Here is a 21,145-nt window from a genome sequence, read left to right as displayed (position 1 = left end):
TACCCAGCCTTAATTTGGACTCCCGAACGTTGATCCTTGTTTGACCCTCCAAAAAATATTAATAATAAAATTCGACAAACAACGTCCTTATAGGTTGTCATCGCACGCACCACGATTGCGACTAGGAAATCCAGTTGAGTTTCATCGGATTCGGCATTTCCTTTCAGGAATCATGCTAGAACAGGCTGTACGGGCGGGCAATGTGCAAGTTGCGGCCCCTCAAAAGATTTAGAGCCCAATTCCCAATTTTGATATTTTCCAAACTTAGCAGCGAACTTGTTGGGCGTTTCCTTTTTTCATTGAACTGCAATACCATCGGCTTCATATCCATAGGCGACGCCTCAAGCTCAAAGGATTGTTTACTGCTGCTGCTGCACTAATTTGATTGCTTCAAAACCAACTCTCCTTTGGGAAGTTTGGCCACCAAATGATACATGAGGTATAGGTCTAATCGTAGATTAGGGGTTCACCTGTACTAAAATTCAAAGGATGTGCAGTAGTGTATTTCTTTGATTTAGAGATAGAACTACTTATTTTAAAATCTCTTAATCCAATTGGATTTCCCCTATATAGGTTAGTTTAAAAAGAGTATACGAGTAGTGTAGAAATCGATAATTGTCAAAAAAAAGAGAGAGAGATTGGTTCAAATTTTCGTTAGTCAGGAGGATAGCGTAAACTTGATTTTGACGGAGCAGTGATGGTGAAGGTGTTATTAATGGAAATGATTGTGGTTCCTGGGATTTGATTTTTGCAAATACTGATCGTGATACAAGTCTAGTGGACTAATTTTGGACACTCTTGGAAGGAGCTGCAGTAATTCCAAAAATATTTCTATAAAGTTTGAGTAAAGTTAGATTCTAAGGTGTATTGTTACATTTGGTTCACCATACTACAAAGAGACATTGTCCATTTTAATTTTAATCTATCTAGTATGTAAAGTCCGACACATCTTGAGTGGGATTGGGTGTGAGAATTGCCATTTAAAAAAAAAAAAACTCGGAAGACAACCTTGTATTAATGTATGTTTTATCAGATTGCAAGTAAAAAATTACAATAGCTCTTTAGTCGTTGTCATGTAATTACTTATTTTATGTGTCATGTAATTACTTATTTTACAAGAGAGAAGTGCGCTATATTTTTTGTTATATATATATTTTTTATTTATTTATTTACATTTCAGTCGTACTTTCTCTTATTTACTCATCTTTCCTTCACAATATAAAATCTTCAAACCATTCAATGATCATTTATTTTCAAGTACTCCATACACCGAAAAGACTTGAGCTGCTGGGCCACACATGTTTCACTACTACTAAAATTTTCATCTACTAATAGTCTTTCGTTTTAACCATCAGCCTTAAGCTGGTGGCCACCACCAAGCCTTTAAGGCTTTGGTGGGTGTGGGAGACAAGGTTGGTTTGCCTCCCACTAATTTGTCACAATTGTGGTTCTTAAAAAGAATTCAGACTGTTCTGATGGTGGTTCTGTCCCTATCGATCCCTTATAGGTCCAGTTGAGTTTTTTCGTAATTAGATTAACATAGAGTAGGAGTAGAAGTAGGGATGACGAAAAAAAATAATCTTTCGTCTTGTTTGTTTATTTTATTTTTTAAAATAAAATGTACAGACCTCGACAAAGGTGGGAAAGAGTGGTCAAATCTTGAAACATTGGGACAAGGGTGGCTTTTAACATTACAGCATGCTTTGCTATAATATCCTACTTCATCAAATTAAGAAAATTTGCTTTGCAGATGGTGGGGATACTTAGGACAAATTAAACGTGCCAATCATTTGGGTAATGATTCCCCCCATCGAAAATCAATCAAATCTTAAGTTTGGAACTCCAATTCTGTCCCCACCTTAATGCCCAACCAGATAATGCGGCTCACTTAAAAGGGCATCCGTCTCTAGCACCATTGCCATTCCCACAATTTGCCACCCCCACGCCCCATATTTTAAAGACTCTTTCACACACACACACACACACAGAGCCAGGGCGACGGCCAGTGGGTAGCACAGTCCAGTCCACGGCCACAGTCTCCTAGTCCTTTGCCAGAAGGAAACAACACCACCCCCAAATTGATTTATTTATGCCAATGGCACAAAGCCGTCTTCTTTCTTCTTCTTGGGTCTTCCCTCTTCCATCCATCTTAAATGCACGAAGCTTTTAATGCCCCTTCATTATTATCTGTGCAATTAATTTTGCCTTCTCCAACCACCTCTCTCTCTCTCCCTCTTTTTTTCCCTACATCCAAAAGGAATTCTGTGAACATAATTCCACCTACATTTGAGAAGTATCGGTCCACTTACACTACTACTCCTCCTCCTCCCCTCTCCTGATTGTTACCAGTTCGTCCTTTCCAAGATTTTGTCCTCCCCATCCTTTTTCCAGCTTCTTTTCATTTCTTCCTTGCCTCGGAAATCTGTAAACCCAAAAAAAAAAAAAAAAGAATTGCCAAGAAAATAATTCCTCTTAATGACATATGGACACTTCCTGCCTAGGCTGTTTATCCAGTTTTGTTGGGTATTTATCACAGAATCTTAAACTTTGAGACCCCTTAATTTGGAAAGTTTTCAAAATGGGGTGGCCTAGTACCTTGCATCTAGTGTTTCTTTCATGGGCTTTGCTTGCCTCTACTACCCACCAGTTGCAAACCTACGAAAGGCAAATTCTTCTCCAGCTGAGAAAGCACTTGGAGTACCCAATTGAGCTGGATGCCTGGCAGAATTACTATGGCGATTTGTGTACCCTGTCTTCAACTACACATATGAGCATCACATGCCAGGACAACTCCGTCACCGAGCTCAAAATCATGGGAGATAAGCTCGCTAAGGTCAGTGAATTCAATGGATTTGCACTTCCCAACCAGACATTGTCTCAGAGTTTCTCCGTTGATTCTTTTGTTACTACCTTGACAAGGCTAACTAACTTGAGAGTTGTTAGCTTAGTGTCTCTTGGAATGTGGGGACCCCTCCCTGATAAAATTCACCGGCTTTCTTCACTCGAACTCCTTGATGTGAGCTCCAATTTCTTGTTTGGTACCATTCCGGCGCAGCTGTCTAGGATGGTTAGGCTTCATACTCTGACATTGGATGGGAACTTTTTCAACGACACCGTGCCAGATTGGTTCGATTCATTGACAAAACTCACAGTCTTGAGCTTAAAGAACAACAGATTGAAGGGTCAATTTCCTTCTTCTCTCACACGAATTACATCACTCACTGACATTATTTTGTCCCACAATGCACTTGCAGGCAAATTACCTGATATGAGTGCTCTAACCGGGTTACATTTGTTGGACTTGAGAGAAAATCACTTTGATTCTCAACTGCCCTCCTTGCCAAAAGGACTAACCACAATTCTGCTCAGCAATAATTCTCTCTCTGGCGAAATTCCACAAGAATTAGGTGAGCTGCAGCAGCTTCAGCACCTTGATCTTTCAAACAATTTTCTGACCGGGACGCCCCCAAGTGAACTGTTTTCGCTGCAGAATATCAGTTACTTGAATGTAGCATCTAACGTGCTGAGTGGCTCACTTCCCCAACGCATCAGTTGCGGAGACGCTCTTGGTTTTGTTGATATTTCAAATAATAGATTCATTGGCAGTCTTCCTTCTTGTTTGGACAGTAATTCTGGGAAGAGAATAGTTAAGTTCGGTTGGAATTGCTTGTCCATTGATACCAAAAATCAACATTCTAAGTCATTTTGTGAGAAAGCGGTGACCGTGACACAGAGCAAACGTTTCAGTGGAAAAGCAATAGTGCTATTGGCGGGCGTTATTGGAGGAATTTTGATTATTGTGGTACTTTTACTGGTTGGGCTACTCATCTTCCGCAGAAGGCAACAGGCAAGAGGTGCACCCCCAGGTTTGCGCACGGTCCCAAAGGTTGTACAAGATAACCCACCATCTGCAATTTCTTCTGAACTTCTTGCCAATGCCAGTAAGTAATAGTCAAACTTTGTTCTTGTCAGTACTTTTTCTTGGGAGTCGGGATTTTATCAATCCTGTTCCACAGAGACCAGTCATTATATTTTTGCAAAATCCCAAGGGCTGTTCACTATGATCTAACAGAAAGAAAGCATTTGGTAGTTTCTTAACAATAGCTTGTGTCAACTGCAGGAATCATTTCTCAAGCTGCAAAACTGGGAGCACAAGGAACTCCGGTATATCGTTTGTTCTCAATGGAAGAGTTGGAAGAAGCCACAGGCCGTTTTGATCAGTCAACGGTTCTGGGTGCAGGCTCAATTGGGAAGGTTGGCAAGCATGATCTTAAGCAAACTATTAGTTGAGACAGCGTGCAAAATAGTAAATGAATGAGGAAAGTGATAACTATTCCACCACTGAAATTGGACCTTACTGTTTTCATCTTTCTTCGATTGATCATGTACTTGTTCAATAAGACCAGTTAATCATAGGTTTTTCCAGCTAAGAATCTTGAAAGGACTGTAATATCTTTGAATTTACAAATGGACATTCTTCTAAGGGAATAGAGAAGCATCGAATCTTGGTTGGCCATGATATTTCAGAAGTTGCGTTTCCTTTTCTTATTCAATTACTCCGACTTATAGTTTGTGCTTCCATTTTGGCTTCAATTCCAGAATGTTACTTTTCATGATTTTACTTTTGACTGAGCTAAGTTTGGAAAAGCTTTCATAACCATGCGTCTTTATCGTCTTTAGATTTACAAGGGACGATTACAGAATGGGAACTATGTTGCAATTAGGTCACTGGCTCTGCATAAAAAATTTCTGATTAGGAACCTCAAGCTTCGGTTGGATTTGCTATCGAAGCTTCGCCATCCACACTTGGTCGGCCTTTTAGGTCATTGCATTGATGGAGAAGTGCAAGATGACTCAACTGTAAACAGAGTGTTACTTGTGTACGAATTTGTTCCTAATGGAAACTTCCATACTCATCTTTCTGGTAAGTCAACTAACCCCAATCGTTTTTTACTTGTTATGGTTTTTTTTTTAATTAGGCAAAAACTGTTGAGTTGTTATGCTGATCAATATGTATACAACTTTGTTTTTTTTTGTTTGTTTAACTTTTCATGTAAATCAATGGGTACAAACGAACAAAAAACCATAGATTACTGGTTGTTGCATGTGCTTGCATGGATGGAGTGAGTCGAAAAGATAGGAACTCTGTATCGGACCATAGTACAAGGCATATTGATATATGGAGTTTTTAAACAAAAAAAAAAAGAAGAGGAAAAGAAAGAAAAGAAAGGTGTTGTATGATTCCACTTGCTGGGTCAAATTAAATGATATTATCCAATCAAATTTCCCCAAGAGGATGATTGCTTAGAAACATTGGGAAAAAAGGGCCTCATGTAGCAGGCTGAAGAGTCTAAATTCTCAATGAATTTATCTCCTGTCAAACTGTAGGCTGGATTTGTAATATGTAGATATACAACTAATGCTATAGAGGCTGTCTAACTCTAAACAAACTACACATACATGTGCAGAGACCAGCCCAGAGAAGGTTCTGAATTGGTCTGACAGATTAGCAGTCCTAATTGGCATCGCCAAGGCTGTACATTTTCTGCATACAGGCGTAATTCCACCTTCCACTTGCAACCGCTTAAAGACACGAAATATACTTCTTGATGAGCATCGGGTTGCAAAACTCAGTGACTATGGTATGTCCATCGTTACAGAAGATGTCGAAAAATCTGAGGTAAATAATTTCCTTGAAATTCAAAACTTAACGTATCTTGGTTGCAATGGCTTCACTAACGTTCAGTCATATCTTTTCAGGCAAGGGGAGATGGCTCAAAGTCATGGTGAGCAACATTCTCTTGTAACTTTTGTTTTCAAGAGGGTAGTTGTAGGGAGATGTTTATCCAACTTTTTTCTCAGATTTAAACAATTTCACATGATCTTTTGCCTGGAAATAAGGCTACAAATTGTGCGTGTTGAGTAATTGGCTTTCAGACCAGAAGCCAATTCACAAGGTATCAAAGAAAAGTCCATTTAAGAAAGCTGGAAAAATGTTCACCTAAAACTTGCAGATTCAATAGCTTTATTTCCCGGTTATCCTTCCTAATAGCTTTTATTCCCCAAAGTATGTTTCAAACAATGTCAAGGTCAGACATCTTTGAGCCTTCTAGTTCTAGAAGATACAATCTTAATTGTCATTGGCTGCTATGAAAATCTGTTTCTACTCAATCTGTGCTTGCAGGCATATGTCTAAGTTGGAGGATGATGTTTATAACTTCGGATTCATATTGCTTGAGTCCCTTGTGGGCCCTATTGGAAAAGGAAAAGGGGAAGCATTTTTGCTAAAAGAAATGGTATGTTAAAGCACTTTTCAAATTGCAATTCTTTCAACACTTGATGTCCTTGTGGAAATATGTCCCAAAAGGATCACAAAGTTTTTGAGCACGTAATTTGTGAAAGGATAGATGAGTAGAGATTGTGCACTCAAATTTTCATCATTTTACCTATTTTAGTTGCTGGTCATTTCAATTCTTTGGGAAAGAAGTTAAAAAAAAAAAAAAAAGTAAAGAAGTTTGGCTCCAAAAGGGATTTATATGTATGTATATATATTATTTTTCAAAAGCAAGTAATGATTTTATTGAGGATCCCTCTGAAACCGGGGAATGTAATTTCAGATTCATTGCTAACTGGACTGGTTAATGGTCGATTCTGAAATGTTTTATACAAACTGCAGACGTCCTTTGGTAGCCAGGATGGTCGGAGAAAGATAGTGGACCCAATTGTTTTGACAACATCTTCACAGGAGTCGTTATCGATCGTCATATCCCTGACTAACAAATGCATATCCCCTGATTCAAGTCGTCCCTCGTTTGAGGATGTCCTGTGGAACCTGCAATACGCTGCTCAAGTCCAGGCCACAGCTGATGTAGATCAGAAATCAGATGCTGCATCACTATCATAACCTGTAAACTGGGTTTCGAGTTCTTCCGCATTTTTTCGGTTTAAGCACCACGACGTCGCAGCAGGTCTCAGCTAAATGTGTTCACTGGCAGTGTTTTGAAATCGTAAATGCCCCGTCTTTTTGGCCTCTTGATTATTTGATGTTAAAATTGGCGATGCTGCTTAAAAGAGTAATTCCTGCGACATTCTATCCCCAGAAACGGCTTCACCAGCGGGAGAGAGTTAAAGGAGTCTGTAGGTTCTTCTTCTGTGTAATCTTTTCTTTGCGCGGTAGGGAGTAGTATAATATGCTGCTAGTAGATAGCAGTGAAAGATACCTAGTGTACAGACCGCGGTTTTTAAGCACTTCAAAACTTGACGAGGAATTTGATTACTTGCAGATTCAAATTGCCATGTTATTATTAGTAGAGCAGGAGGCCTTTATAAAATGTATGTACATCTCTATATAGTACTTGCTACAACAGAAAAATCCCAGGAGGTTACACCATCTTTCCTCATCTGTCGTATATTCGAAGGTTTATTAATATTTGATTCCACGAAGGTTGTCGATCATCCTGGTTAAGGAACCTGAGTTGCCTCAGCTGGCAATTAGTTAGGAGATGATTGGTGGTGGGCACTGGCCAGTGGGTGTTTCCTTTGCCTTTGGGTTTTGATGTCTTATCCGTTGGCACTTGTTCGATGTGACTCCTTACCATTTTTCACTCGAAAGCCTTCCTTTTAGCTTAGCTTAGCTTCTAACTATGGACGGACACGAAGCAAACAAGTAATCCCAGCATCCCCAGCAGCAAATATCTATAGTCTAACTCTTAACACTAGCATTTGCATTCACACAAATCAGACTCCTTAAAAGAAAAAAAAAAACCCACTCTAGTTGGATGAAATGAATTCAGTGACATTAGAATTCTAAAGACGTTAAGTTGAAGCGTTGAAAAAGGTGAACAATTCAACCAATAGGGTAAAAAAATGGCATTATCTTTGCAATTATATCTAGTCAATTAAAATAGGGAAATTTGCCAAATTGATCCCTAACATTTACCAAAAACACTTTTTTAGTCCCTAACATATAAAATCAGCCAAAATTGTCCTTCACATTTAAATTGTGATCCAATTTGGTCCTAATGCTCGTTTTTGCTCCTTTCTCCGGCTAAAAATAGCACGCCCCTCTCACGTGGTCATATTTTCAAGGGCAAAATTGGAAAACACAAATCCCAGATCCACTGGGGACGATTCCTGACCTCACAATTTTTATCTTGCTTCGACTCTCTAAGGACAGGTTCACCACAACGGTGACTAAGTTCACCTGAACAGAAGCATATTTGGAGGTGATCAGAAGAGGTGCCGCGTGTCGCTGGTGGAGGCGCGAGGAGAGAGAAGAGGGAGTGAAGTGAGGTGAGGTGAGGTACGCGACGCGCGCCAGTGGCGTCGAGCAGCGGCGTCGGCTGCTTCTCATGGATGCGGGCTGCGGCGTCGGGGCAGGCGGAGGATGAAATAGAGCCGCGCAGTGGCGGCGCGCTGAGCAGTGGGGCGGCGTGCGCTGGGGTCGCGGGTGAGCTGGTGGAAGGATCACGCGGGCAGTGCGCAGGGCAGCGGAGTAGAGATCCCGCGACAGTGGAGAGAGGCGGTGGACAAGCGAGGTTGAAGGGGCGGAGGATACGGCAGCGGTGATGAGGGCTCTCGGTCGCGATGGAGAAGAAGAAACAGGGGAAAAGAAGAAAGAAGAAGAAAGCTTTTGTTTTCCAATTTTGCCCTTGAAAATATGACCATGTGAGAGGGGCGTGCTATTTTTAGCCGGAGAAAGGAGCAAAAACGAGCATTAGGACTAAATTGGATCACAATTTAAATGTGAAGGACAATTTTGGCTGATTTTATATGTTAGGGACTAAAAAAGTGTTTTTGGTAAATGTTAGGGACCAATTTGACAAATTTCCCATTAAAAAAAGAAGAAGAAGAAGAACCAGTTTATCAACAAAAAGAGAAGGTGGTTGGGGTTTTTTTTTTGGGGGGGGGGGGGGGGGGGGGGTTGTAAAGTAAACACTAGTGTTGTAAATTGGAAATGCCCACCAACAAAGTACCAAGAAATCGCCACCAGCAAAGGCTTCTTTTGATTTGTTGCCCGGCGCTTCCTCCCTCCTATAGCCCCATGAAATCTGACATCTTCACCGGTTTGATGAGGTTGACACTTCAACCTTATGCGCTCCTTCCGGTCCAACTTAAAATTCGGTTGCTTCAACTTCAGTGCATAATCATACGACTCGTATCCAATGAAAAAAATAATTTAATAATAATAAGTTCGACGACCGTGGCATTGTTTGGATTGTATTTTTCTGAATTTTTTATAGAAAAATTATTATAATAATTTGATATATATGAAATAAAAATGTGATTGAAAAATATGTTCATGAAAAGATGTATCAATTTTTCTTTGAAAAATTACTGTACAAACAAGGCCGACAGTATCCGTTTTCCTAAATTATATATCATCAACTGATTTTTTCGGCTACGTTGGCAGCTGGATGCCCAGATGTATCTAGGCAATGGGTGCCAGCCCATTATTTGTAGAAAAATTTTGAATCACATCTAAAATAAGCACGTTGTTATATTATTGTTGTTTTTATGCATCTTTCCTTTTAATTTTACATACATCACAAAAAAGTTGATTATGATTTAAAATTTTTTTTAAGAGTAGTCTCCTGTCCAAACACACCCAACATGTTGTAAGCTCAGGAGAAATAAAAATTTTGGTTCTTTTTTAAAGTTTTCATATGATTGTTAGCACTTGAAAAAAAATAATAATAATAAATAAATAAAAAGAAAAAAGGGATTATAAAAACCTGTCGGCGGATGCTTGCAAAGCCAATTACTACTAGGATCTAATATTCAGTGCCAGACGCGCACTAATCTAGTGGTACGTGTGTGACTACAACGCGCTTGTGGAAGTGTGATATCGGGTGTGTTTGGATCCTTGTTTTTTGAGCTGTTTTTGAAAAACTGTTTTTCACATCCCAAATGCTACAGTAAATGTGTATTTCTAAAACAACTCCAAAAACACCATATCCAAACATTATATCAAAAACAACTACATATGTATATTTCAATTATGTATATTATATATATATATTATATTAATATAAATTGAAATATACAAATTGAAAATTATATATATTATATATTATATAAATATTTATATACATTAATATTATAATATACATAATATAATATACATAATATGTAATATTGTATACATAAATGTGTAAATATTTATACATAATATATTATGTACATTATATTATAATATATACATTATTAATGTATAATATTATTATGTACATTATTGTGTATAATAATGTCTAATAATGTTAGGTATAATATATAATATACATAATATGTAATAATGTAACAATGTATATTATGTATAATATATTATATTATATATATATATAATATTATGTATATTATACAAATTGAAAATTATATATTATATATTATATGAATATTTATATAATGAAATATAAAATAAATATTAAAAATTGAAATATTATATAAACACCATATTTATAATATTATAATATTTATAATTAATATTAATGTATATTATATATATATTAAATATTTATATATTTATTTTTACATATTATAAATATTTTATTTTACTTAAAAAATATTTTTACATATTTATAATATATTTATATGAATATTATATATTATATAAATTATATATAATATAATATATATTTTACATTTATATAAATGTACATTTATACATAATATATATATATTAATGTATATTTATAATATACATTTATATTATGTATTATACAAAATATAATACATTTATATTAATATACATAATATTAATTTTACATTTATACATAATATTAATACATTTGTACATTTATATTAATTATATTAATACATTTATACATAATATTAATATATATTAATAAAATTATAATTTATACATTTATATAATATTCATTTGTAATTTATACATTTATAATAATATGCAATTTTACATTTATAAATATATTTATAATATGTATTATATGTAATATAATACTTTTATATATTTTTATATAAATACATAAATATATTTATTTATAAATATTTATAAATGTATATTTATATAAAAATATATAATTTATAATTTATACATTTATACATTTATGTAATATTCCTTTATAATTTATAAATTTACAAGAATATACACTTATACATTTATAAATATATTTATATTATGTATTATATGTAATATAATACATTTATATACTTTTATAGAAATAAATAAATATATTTATTTATAAGTATTTATAAATGTATTATAAATGCATAAATGTATATTTATATAAAAATATAAAAATTATAAATTATAAATTATACATTTATACATTTATATAATATTCATTTATAATTTATAAATTTACAATAATATACACTTATACATTTATAAATATATTTATATTATGTATTATATATAATACAATAAATTTATAATATATTTTTATATAAATATATAAATATATTTATTTATAAATGCATAAATGTATATTTATATAAAAATATAAAAATTATAACTATAATTTATACATTTATACAATATTCATTTATAATTTATACATTTATAATAATATACACTTATACATTTATAAATATATTTATATTATGTATTATATATAATATAATACATTTATATATTTTTTAGCGAATATATAAATATATTTATTTATAAATATTTATAAATGTATTATAAATGCATAAATGTATATAAAAATAAAATTATATAAATTATAAATTATAAAAATACCCAAAATATGTTTTAAAAATATCTCTAAAAATAATCCAAAAAACATCTACAGTAAAAGTTTTTCATATAGTTTTTGAAAAACAATCTCAAAAACAACTAATCCAAACGGACTTGTATTTCAAAAACGAAATGCTACAGTGCTGTTTTTGAAAAACAACCCAAAAAACAGGTAATCCAAACGGAGCCATATCTATATGTATTGCAATTGAGGTTTTAGAAGATGTTTCATAAATGGTTTTCAAATCTCCCATACCTTTTTTCCTAAATTTTTTAATTTATTTTAATAAATAAATTTAATTAAAATGTTTGAAATAGTGTGATTTACAACTAATCTTATGATAATTCAAATTTAAAATTTAAAACTTTCTTTTTCACTTTAAATGAGTGCTTAATAAATCATTTATAGCTTATTTTCAAACTTTGACCACTTTTTCCTTCCATAAGTACAGAAAATAAATTTGGATAATTTGATTGGTCCCATATTAAAATCATTCACCCCATTACAATTTTATCACTTTAACCCATGTTATTCCTTGATTAATAAAGATTGATTTGTCAAATCTAATGAATAATGTGATTAGTCCTGTTTTTAATCATTTATATAGTAACATTCTGGCATACAACATCATCTAGATAATGTTTGACATACGCAACACTTCATTTGAATGATTTTGCATATAACACATACAATAGAAAGTGCGCATAAAACAAAAATTTTATATGAATTTTAAATTAATAAAAGGGGTATTTAGGTGGTTGTTTTTTTGGAGTGTTTATCAAAAACTTTAAAAGGAATACTTGTTAAAACAATTATTCTGAGTGATCATCACAAAAAAATAGTAGCATTTCACCAAAATTATACTCAATTACTTTTCTTTGAAGACTATAATTCTAACTCTTTGTTTGAAAAAAAAATTGAAAAGTGAGATAATGAATCCCAAATAATAAAAGGAATAGAAAATTGAAGTGTAGTGTTGTAAAGGATAAAAGAAAGGTATTGAATCATAAATAGTAAAAGGAGTATAAAGACATGAGTAATGAATTAGGGAGCGTAAAGTCAAGAGAACTGTAATTGTGGGTTGGGATGAAATTATCAAAATGGATGATTTATGTGTATCAAATAGATATAGTTTTACATAATTTTGGTTATCTTACCCATTTATAATCTACTACAAAATTTTATTTATTTTTTCTCCCATATTCTTTGAATAACAAAATAAGATATTATTGTAATCAACAAAAATAAGGATGCATTGCATTAATAAATAAATTTTTTCCTAAAAAATAAAATATTACACAGAAGAACCAATAGTGGTGATCATAAAGGGTTTCAATTTTGTCGCTCTACAAGAATCTCAAAATAATTTAGGTGTAAATGTAAGAAATCAATTAACACTTAATGAGTTAATTAAAACTTTGATGGAAGGAAGGGAGGAAGTAGGATAAAATTTAACAAAATTTAAAAAATTTAAAGAATAGGAAAATAATTTTAAATATGCCTTTGCAAAAAGTAGAATATAATTATTGAATTTGTAGTGATTTAAATTTACTTACTAATGAATTTGAATCTACGTCTAATTTAATTAAGTCTAAATAGGTAGTCCCAATCTATCTATTTAATAGCCAATTATTAATGAGTTTTAATTGGGCTATCCATTTGAAGTTAATAAAATTGTATGTCCACACTCATTTGTTGAAGAACAAGTTAAAAATTTTGGTCATTATTTACAATTATATATGTAAAATAACATGATATAAGGTAAATAAATTGCAAAATTTGGAAAGAGATTGAATTTGTGGAAGAGAGAAGAGTTGCAAGGACGTGAGAAGTTTGGATTAGAAAGGTGAGAAAAATGGTAATAAAGAGTAGGGGAATGTCAATTAGAAGTGGCGCAAAAAATGAGAATATGAAAGGGAAGAATAACAACTCGTACTTGATGTATTTTTAGTATTTCTTTAGATATTTTTGTGATCTTTATTCATATTTTTTAATATATGTTAAGATAAAGTATATAAATTATATACTAAAATAGCACTCTTTTAATTTTTTTAACCTTTTTTCATGTAATTAATATAAATAATTTATTTATCATTATAATTATATTAAAAGTAAATCCGTGCATTGATCAGTACCAGTTCACTTAGTACCCAAAGACTTAGTACCAGTTCACTTGGTCTGGGATTCGGTTTATAAAGTTGGTCTGGACTTAGTACCCAAAGACCAAAACTCACCACGTGAGAGTCGTCGTGACGTGATTCACAATTTTGTTCGGTAGCCGGCCTTTTGTCAGCTGGGAGCCTGGGACCATCAGAGCCACTTCGTCCGTACTGTGTTCTGTTGGGATAGATCAGCGGCGGAGAAGGTGTCCACCACGCGCTCCTGGAGCCGGCGTCTTTATTTCGAAACAAATGCTTTGGAAAGAAGATTTACAGGGCGAAATCGCTATTAATTAATATCAGACAAGCACTAAACGTCACCTCTGCTTGTACTGCCATTAGTAATTAACAAAAAACCCCAAAAAATGGAAATAATAAACAGAAAGAAGAAAGAAAACATAATCTATTTTGAGGGGGAAAAATGTGAATACAAAAGAAATCCAATCTATTCTATTCTTATTTCTTGCACCAACCTTCTAATTATTCTTTTCTACTGATCCTAACAAACAAAACATGCCAATGCCTGTTTTGCTAGGACCAGTCTCTTATTTAATCCCACTTTCTTTCCCTTAAACAACAGCCGACAGCCCAGTATTGGTACTATGGTAAAAGAAGTAGTAGTATTAGCACAATTTCTGTCGGCCTTCGCCTGCTAATGTTGTACACTGGTACTATATTCCTTTCTTTTTCTCCTTCCCCCTCCCTTGATTACAGACTATAGTAGTAGTATTACACTAATTACAAATTTAAAACCACTCCTGCTTCCTAATTAGTGCCTTGTTTGTTTTTAAAACCACGCCTGCTAATGTTTTCTTTTCCTTTTAATGTCCCCTCGCTTGTTTGCTTTGTGCGTGCGTGCTCATTGCCTTACAGCCTCAGAAAAACTCAAATGTCTGTGGTTTGACTGAACCTTTACGAGTTTCTGCGCTGTGCCCACTGTGGAAAAGGAGAGTTTGTTGATGGTCTTCCTCCTTCCAGCATTTCTTTGGGTCCCTCACATTGTTGCAGCAAGTTCCGCACCCTGTGTTTCTATTCTTTCTTCTCGCATCTTTCCCCTTTTGCTGAGGGAAGATCTGCTCAAAGTGTGTATGTTGAGCTAAATGATGTTTAGCTTTTAAGCACCGTCAAGTACTGGTAAGTAATAGTAGCATGCTAGTGCCAGTCCTTACTAGTATAAAATCAAGACTCTCTGTTTTTGTAATGATGTTTCATTGTGGTGTGAGTCTATGATGGTCAGTGGCAGTGGTGCTGGAGCTGTTAAATGATTCACAGCTCTATAGCTGATACTGTTGATCATAACTGGATCTGCTATATTTTTGCTAACACCTGCCTTGTATTATTTGAGGTATTTGGTGCCCCTGGTGGGGGGGAGGAATACTAGAGTTTGTAGTTCCCAAGTCTCAACTATTCTAGGAAGGGAGAATCTTGAATTTAAAGAAGCTTCGAAATATCTTTTCTCTGCTAATTTGGGGTTCTAATTACATTTACTTGCTTTCCTTTGTTTATTTCTGCGGTGTTTCAGAAGCCTACAAGATATCGATTCAGGTGCATATTGGAATTGTATTTGCTATGATATCTGTAAAAGTTTTGAGGGAACAAGAAAACCCACAAAAGGGGTGATTAATATTTATCATTACTAGATAAACACTCACACCTTGGGAAGTTTTATTAAACTTGAAGGTTCTGAAGAAAAAAGTGGCAAGTTAGTTGCAACCTCTTTGATGGAATGTACAATGAGCAAATTGTATGGTGTTCAGAATCCGATATACACATTTCAGTTTCTTGCATAGATAGTCCAAGAAGTGAGGCATCTTCTTTGAGTTTGGCATTTACTCTTCTGCTTAAGCTGCATTTGTGTTTGTTGTGGAATTTAAGATAGTTTGTTTGGTTTATGTGCAGATTGATATCGCTTTGTCACTCTGCTGGCAGAAGAACTATTTTTTGGTCACCATGGTACTGGGAATGAAGGCCAAAAACAGAAAAAGCCCCTCGGTTCAGGTTGATTATTTAATCCACATTCAGGAGATTAAGCCCTGGCCGCCATCTCAATCCCTAAGAACACTTCGAGCAGTTGTGATTCAATGGGAACACGGAGATAGGAGTTCTGGGTCAACAAACCAAGTTGTCCCTTCACTTGGGACTGGCTCTGGTGTTGGTGATGGGAGAATTGAGTTTAATGAATCTTTTAGGCTACCAGTGACACTATTAAGGGAACTTTCTGCCAAAGGTGGGGATGGAGACACTTTCCAGAAGAACTGTATTGAGTTCAATCTCTATGAACCGCGGAGGGATAAAACAGTAAAAGGCCAGTTGCTAGGGACAGCTGTCATAGACTTGGCAGATTATGGTGTTGTTAAAGAGACATTAAGCGTAAGTGCTTCCATTCACTGCAAAAGAACATATAGGAACACGTCACAACCACTTATTTTCCTGAAAATTCAGTCAGTTGATAAGAGTCGGGTGAGCTCCTCATCATGGGATCACCTGGCAAGAGAAGCATCAGTGGATAAAAATGGTGTTGATTCAGTTTCTGGATTGATGAACGAAGAGTATGCAGAGGAAGCCGAGACTGTATCCTATTCAGATGATGATGCTTCTTCACACTCATCGCTGGCTGTTTCTTCTTCAGCAGTAGAATCAAATGGAGGTTCTCCCCAAAATAAAGAGGTATGTCCTTCTCTTGCATTAGTGCTTATTTTTCAATGTTTTCCTCATTCAAAGTGAGCGTTTTGTTTTAATGATCAGGTGAATGGATGGTTTTGTAAATGGCTTATCTCCCCAGTAACATGCATCATGAGCTGTATTGGGCAGATGTAGCTACAATTTTGTAAAATATTCGTCACATGTCATTGTAGTGTTTCTTTTAGTCAGTCTTCTTAACATTGCATCTGATACTCTGATAACAAGTTGGCAATCATTCGCAGAATGGATTGGAAGGAATAAAAGCTAGTGTTGGAAAGGCTGGAGATGTACGCATCCCTGCTTTGGAACAAACACTTGCAGAAGCAGATGACAAGCAACTGACTACTTCAAACGCTAGTTTGAAAGGGGGCTCTTCTCGCTCTTCATCAGTAGATTTAACCTCTGATCTAGCTTGGATCACAAAGAAGATTGGTGCTCGAAGTGTTCAATCCACATCATCACCTATAACAAATGAAGTAACAGAGAAAGAAATGTCCAACATGAGAAGCCCAACTGTATTTGTTGAAGTACCTTGTGATATTGAGGAAAATGTTCTTGATAGTGGAAGCATTGACACTACAAGTGCCATTGAACAGAGCAGTAAGGCAAACACATGCAATCCTATTAATAAAGAAGCTTTTTCAGATTCAAAGGTCAATGGGAATGAAATTTTGAGTTCCTTAAACTCACTTGACTCTTCTATCGATGACGTTGTTGATGATAATGCTGCAGTTCTTAGTAAAGGAATATACAAGACTGATTTACCTCAAAATGGTTTTGCTGGAGGTGATAATTGTGAGATATACGAAGAAAATGGAAAACAATGGAAATTCACAGAAGGAATGGGACAATGCATGGAAGATAAGCCAATGGATAGTTTTTCACGAGATGATTTGAGGGACCAAGATTTCTTTGAAAATGATGTTCTTTCACCCAGTAGAGAACATATTGAAATAAAAAGCCGTCATCAGAATGCAGATAGAAACAATAAGCATGTGAAATCAGTTAGGTCACCAATGGACCAAAATAGAAGTAATAATGGTTCAGCTCAGGGAAACCAGTTTATTTCAGGTGGTAGACAAAGTGTTGGTCAAGGCTTTGTGAGCAGTGAGAGAAGAGATAACAAGGTCCATCCAAAAGAGACAAGAAATATCCTCTCTGACAGCAAAATCAAGCAATTGGAACAAAGAATAAAGAGGCTTGAAGCAGAACTGAGAGAAACTGCTGCCATTGAGGTTGGTCTTTACTCGGTGGTTGCTGAGCATGGGAGTTCCACAAATAAAGTCCATGCTCCAGCTCGACGCCTGTCTAGGTTTTATCTTCATGCCAGCAAAGTAAATTCCCAGTCACAAAGGGGAGGTGCAGCTAAAAGTGCTATATCAGGATTGATATTGGTTGCAAAAGCATGTGGAAATGATGTCCCTAGGTACTTGGAGAATTATAAGTGTTTTTTTGCAATATCAGAGGCATCATTTTGCATCGATAATCCCTAGTTATAATATGTCTAGCTACTTCTGTTTACTTTATTGTCGTTTGCTTTAATTCAGTGTCTTACATCTTTGATACATAGATAGCAGCAGCTTTGCTTTTAATTGTTATCCTCATTGCATACATTCTCCTGCATTCATAACATAAATTCCGGCAACTATTGTTGGCTGCAAGAATAACTTCCTAAACGACTTTGTCTAGAAGTGAGGATCTTAGCCTAGTTTTATAACTGCCTTTTAGCCGAGTTTTATAACTGCCTTTTTATATACTTCATGAATTATTTGCCCATGTCTTGGCACACCATGTCCTTTAAGTGATAAAGTAGAGGTCTTGCAATTGCTAGGTGGGTAATTACTAAATTCAGGCTCTTGACGAAGAATTTAATTACACATAAACTATCAGAAAGCCAGAAGTGTTTGTCTTAGTTATTTTCACTTTACTGAAACCATTTGAACACAGGTTGACTTTTTGGTTATCAAACTCCATTGTGCTGAGAGCAATTATAAGTGAATCTCTCACCGAACAGCAACTACCTCTCTCTGGTCCAATGAATGGAAAGAATGGGATCAGGAATGGAAATATGAAGTCATCTCCACTTAAATGGCAGTCCCTTTCCAGCAATAGTATCAAAAGTACTCTTGACCAAAGCTCTGATGATTGGGAGGATCCTTGTACACTTACAAGTGCTCTTGAAAAAGTTGAATCTTGGATATTTTCACGAATCATCGAGTCCATTTGGTGGCAGGTACACATACTTCCTCTTCCTCTTTTCACTCGGCAAGTTTTCTTAAGATACATGGAAAGTTTGAGTTGCAATGTGATAGAGCATTTTCCTCCTCTTGATCATTTTTCTGACCTTTTACTCCAGATACTTACTCCACATATGCAGTCTGGTGCAATACAAAGAGGTATAATTCTGGACTCCAATAAAATGTATCAAAGGACATCTAGCTCAGGTGATGAAGGAACTTTTTCTTTGGAGCTGTGGAAAAGGGCTTTCAAGGATGCCTGTGAAAGGATATGTCCTGTCCGTGCTGAAGGTCATGAGTGTGGCTGTTTACCTACCCTTTCTAGACTGGTATTGTTTGCATGTCTCGCCCTGCTTGAAAAGTGTATGTGACATAGGAGGTTTTATTTGCTCAATGTTACATCTCTTGTATGTACTTTGATTTGTGAATCTCTTTGGATAAGTGAAATTACTTCAAATTGCTTAGAAAGTGTATATGGAGCTATTCTGCAGAGATTATGCAGGCTTAATGTAGCCTCTGACAGAGATGCAGTCACTGGATGATGAAATCAACTGTAAAACTGAATATTGATCTTGTTTTTGGAGTGAGTTTAAGCACTTCTTGAGCTAAGATTACTGCAAGACTAGATATTTTTGGTTTCTTAGTGCATGCCACGTAGAATTATTCACATGATGGATGAGTTTCTCTGTTGTGCTAAGAATGCATCATGATGTTATATGCACTTCAATGTCTTTTTACCAAAATTTCATGGGTTACTAATGAAACCTGACTATTTGTTCAATTTCATCTCGTGACTAGATTATGGAGCAATGTGTAGGTAGATTGGATGTGGCCATGTTTAATGCTATCCTTAGAGACTCTATTGACGATATTCCTACAGACCCTGTATCTGACCCAATTAGTGATGCCAATGTTCTTCCTATTCTGGTTGGGAAGGCTAGCTTTGGGGCTGGTGCACAATTGAAAAACGCGGTGAGATATTCTACTGCTCCTTGTTGCTATGTCGAAGAAGAATAAAATTTTTAAAGTATGTGGAGTTCTAGTCTCTGCTGCTACTTATTTCTCCCTTCTGCGAAGATAGGTTAATAAACTGATCTTATCTTGCTGCCGAAGAATGTCTTATATAAAGGTGAGGCATTAGAAAATTAAAGGCTTTCTAGACTAAAATGGTATATTTTGTGGATGACAGATTGGGAATTGGTCCAGATGGCTCACTGACCTCTTTGGTATTGATGATGATGATGGTACACTTGAAGATGTGAATATCGCTTGGGAATCTAGTGACCTTGAGAACATACCACAGGATACATCTTTGAAACCTTTTAATCTTCTCAATTCACTGAGTGACCTCATGATGCTACCGAAAGATATGCTGTTAAGTAGGACGATCAGGAAGGAGGTGTAGCTCAGTATCTTGAAATTCTATTCTATCATTCTTTGATCATCATAGTGGTATAGCTGCATATTTACTAGCAGAGATGAATTTATGTTTCTCTAGGTATGCCCTACTTTTGGTCCAACATTGATAAGAAGGGTTCTGAACGCTTTTGTGCCAGATGAGTTTTGCCCTGAACCCATTCCTAAAGTTGTGCTTGAAGCGCTAAATTCAGAGGTTACAAGCAAATTCTTTGCTTCTAATTTTGCAGCAGAACTTATCCATGCAGATGTTTGAAGTTCTGTTTGTTTATGTTGAATTCCCATGTGAATGATAGATATCTAATTTTCCTTTGTCAATTGTCTTCTAGGACTCTTTTGACGAGGAAGATTCTGTCAACTTCCCATGCAGTGCAGCCCCTATAGTTTATCGTCCCCCTTCACCAGCTTCAGTTGCTGGTATGATAGGAGATGCTGGTAATCACTATCGGCTGATAAGAAAAGGGTCTTTAGTGCTCACAAAATCATACACTAGTGATGATGAACTTGATGAACTGGCGTCTCCTTTAAGCTCTATCATTGACAGTTTACAGGGGTCATCTTCAACAGAGACCATCTGGGCATCGAGGGGAAATGGCTGCCAAAGGTATCAACTCCTCCGTGATGTCTGGAAGAACAGTGAGAAATGACAATATGCTTGACTGCTTTGGTATCCTCTAAAATGTCATTGAATTGTGAGTTTCTGATATTTAAGAAAAAAAGTTGGGTGATAGCAGATAAAATGCTGTTATAGGTTACTGCTACTGGTGGGGCCTGGATGATCCTTTTGAAATATGTAAATTAGCATGGTCCTGCTTTAGAAGTTCTTCCAGTTTTTTGTTTCTTTCTGTTATTCTGTCCGACTTAAATCGTTTACCAATAAAGTTGTTGTATAAGATGGGATGTGATGTTCGTTTCTTTTTTCATTCTTCTGCTTAGAAATCAGTCATTT

The 21,145-nt window shown here is 35.4% G+C and overlaps 2 protein-coding genes and 1 long non-coding RNA gene across 3 annotated transcripts; all 3 read left to right on the top strand.

The window, feature by feature from the left end:
* The first annotated feature begins 2,086 nt into the window (after positions 1-2,086).
* On the top strand, positions 2,087-7,400 carry LOC140032788 (probable inactive leucine-rich repeat receptor-like protein kinase At3g03770). Its single transcript, XM_072073553.1, has 7 exons — positions 2,087-3,941; positions 4,121-4,254; positions 4,681-4,924; positions 5,469-5,680; positions 5,761-5,786; positions 6,185-6,296; positions 6,677-7,400. The coding sequence occupies exons 1-7, from the start codon at positions 2,579-2,581 to the stop codon at positions 6,902-6,904; spliced, it is 2,319 nt and encodes a 772-aa protein (XP_071929654.1). The 5' UTR covers positions 2,087-2,578; the 3' UTR covers positions 6,905-7,400.
* Positions 7,401-14,391: 6,991 nt separating this feature from the next.
* Positions 14,392-14,826, top strand: LOC140032789 (uncharacterized). The gene is made up of 2 exons (XR_011836676.1): positions 14,392-14,529; positions 14,735-14,826. It is a non-coding gene; the product is annotated as an uncharacterized lncRNA (long non-coding RNA).
* Positions 14,827-14,854: 28 nt separating this feature from the next.
* Positions 14,855-21,091, top strand: LOC113722912 (uncharacterized). Its single transcript, XM_027246143.2, has 9 exons — positions 14,855-14,995; positions 15,761-16,528; positions 16,786-17,969; positions 18,491-18,776; positions 18,900-19,109; positions 19,579-19,752; positions 19,970-20,179; positions 20,279-20,392; positions 20,526-21,091. The coding sequence occupies exons 2-9, from the start codon at positions 15,812-15,814 to the stop codon at positions 20,841-20,843; spliced, it is 3,213 nt and encodes a 1,070-aa protein (XP_027101944.1). The 5' UTR covers positions 14,855-14,995; positions 15,761-15,811; the 3' UTR covers positions 20,844-21,091.
* Positions 21,092-21,145: the final 54 nt, after the last annotated feature.

Source organism: Coffea arabica, unplaced genomic scaffold (genome assembly GCF_036785885.1).
Source record: "Coffea arabica cultivar ET-39 unplaced genomic scaffold, Coffea Arabica ET-39 HiFi ptg000066l, whole genome shotgun sequence".
Lineage (NCBI taxonomy): Eukaryota > Viridiplantae > Streptophyta > Magnoliopsida > Gentianales > Rubiaceae > Coffea > Coffea arabica.
This window is presented reverse-complemented; position numbering and strand designations above follow the sequence as displayed.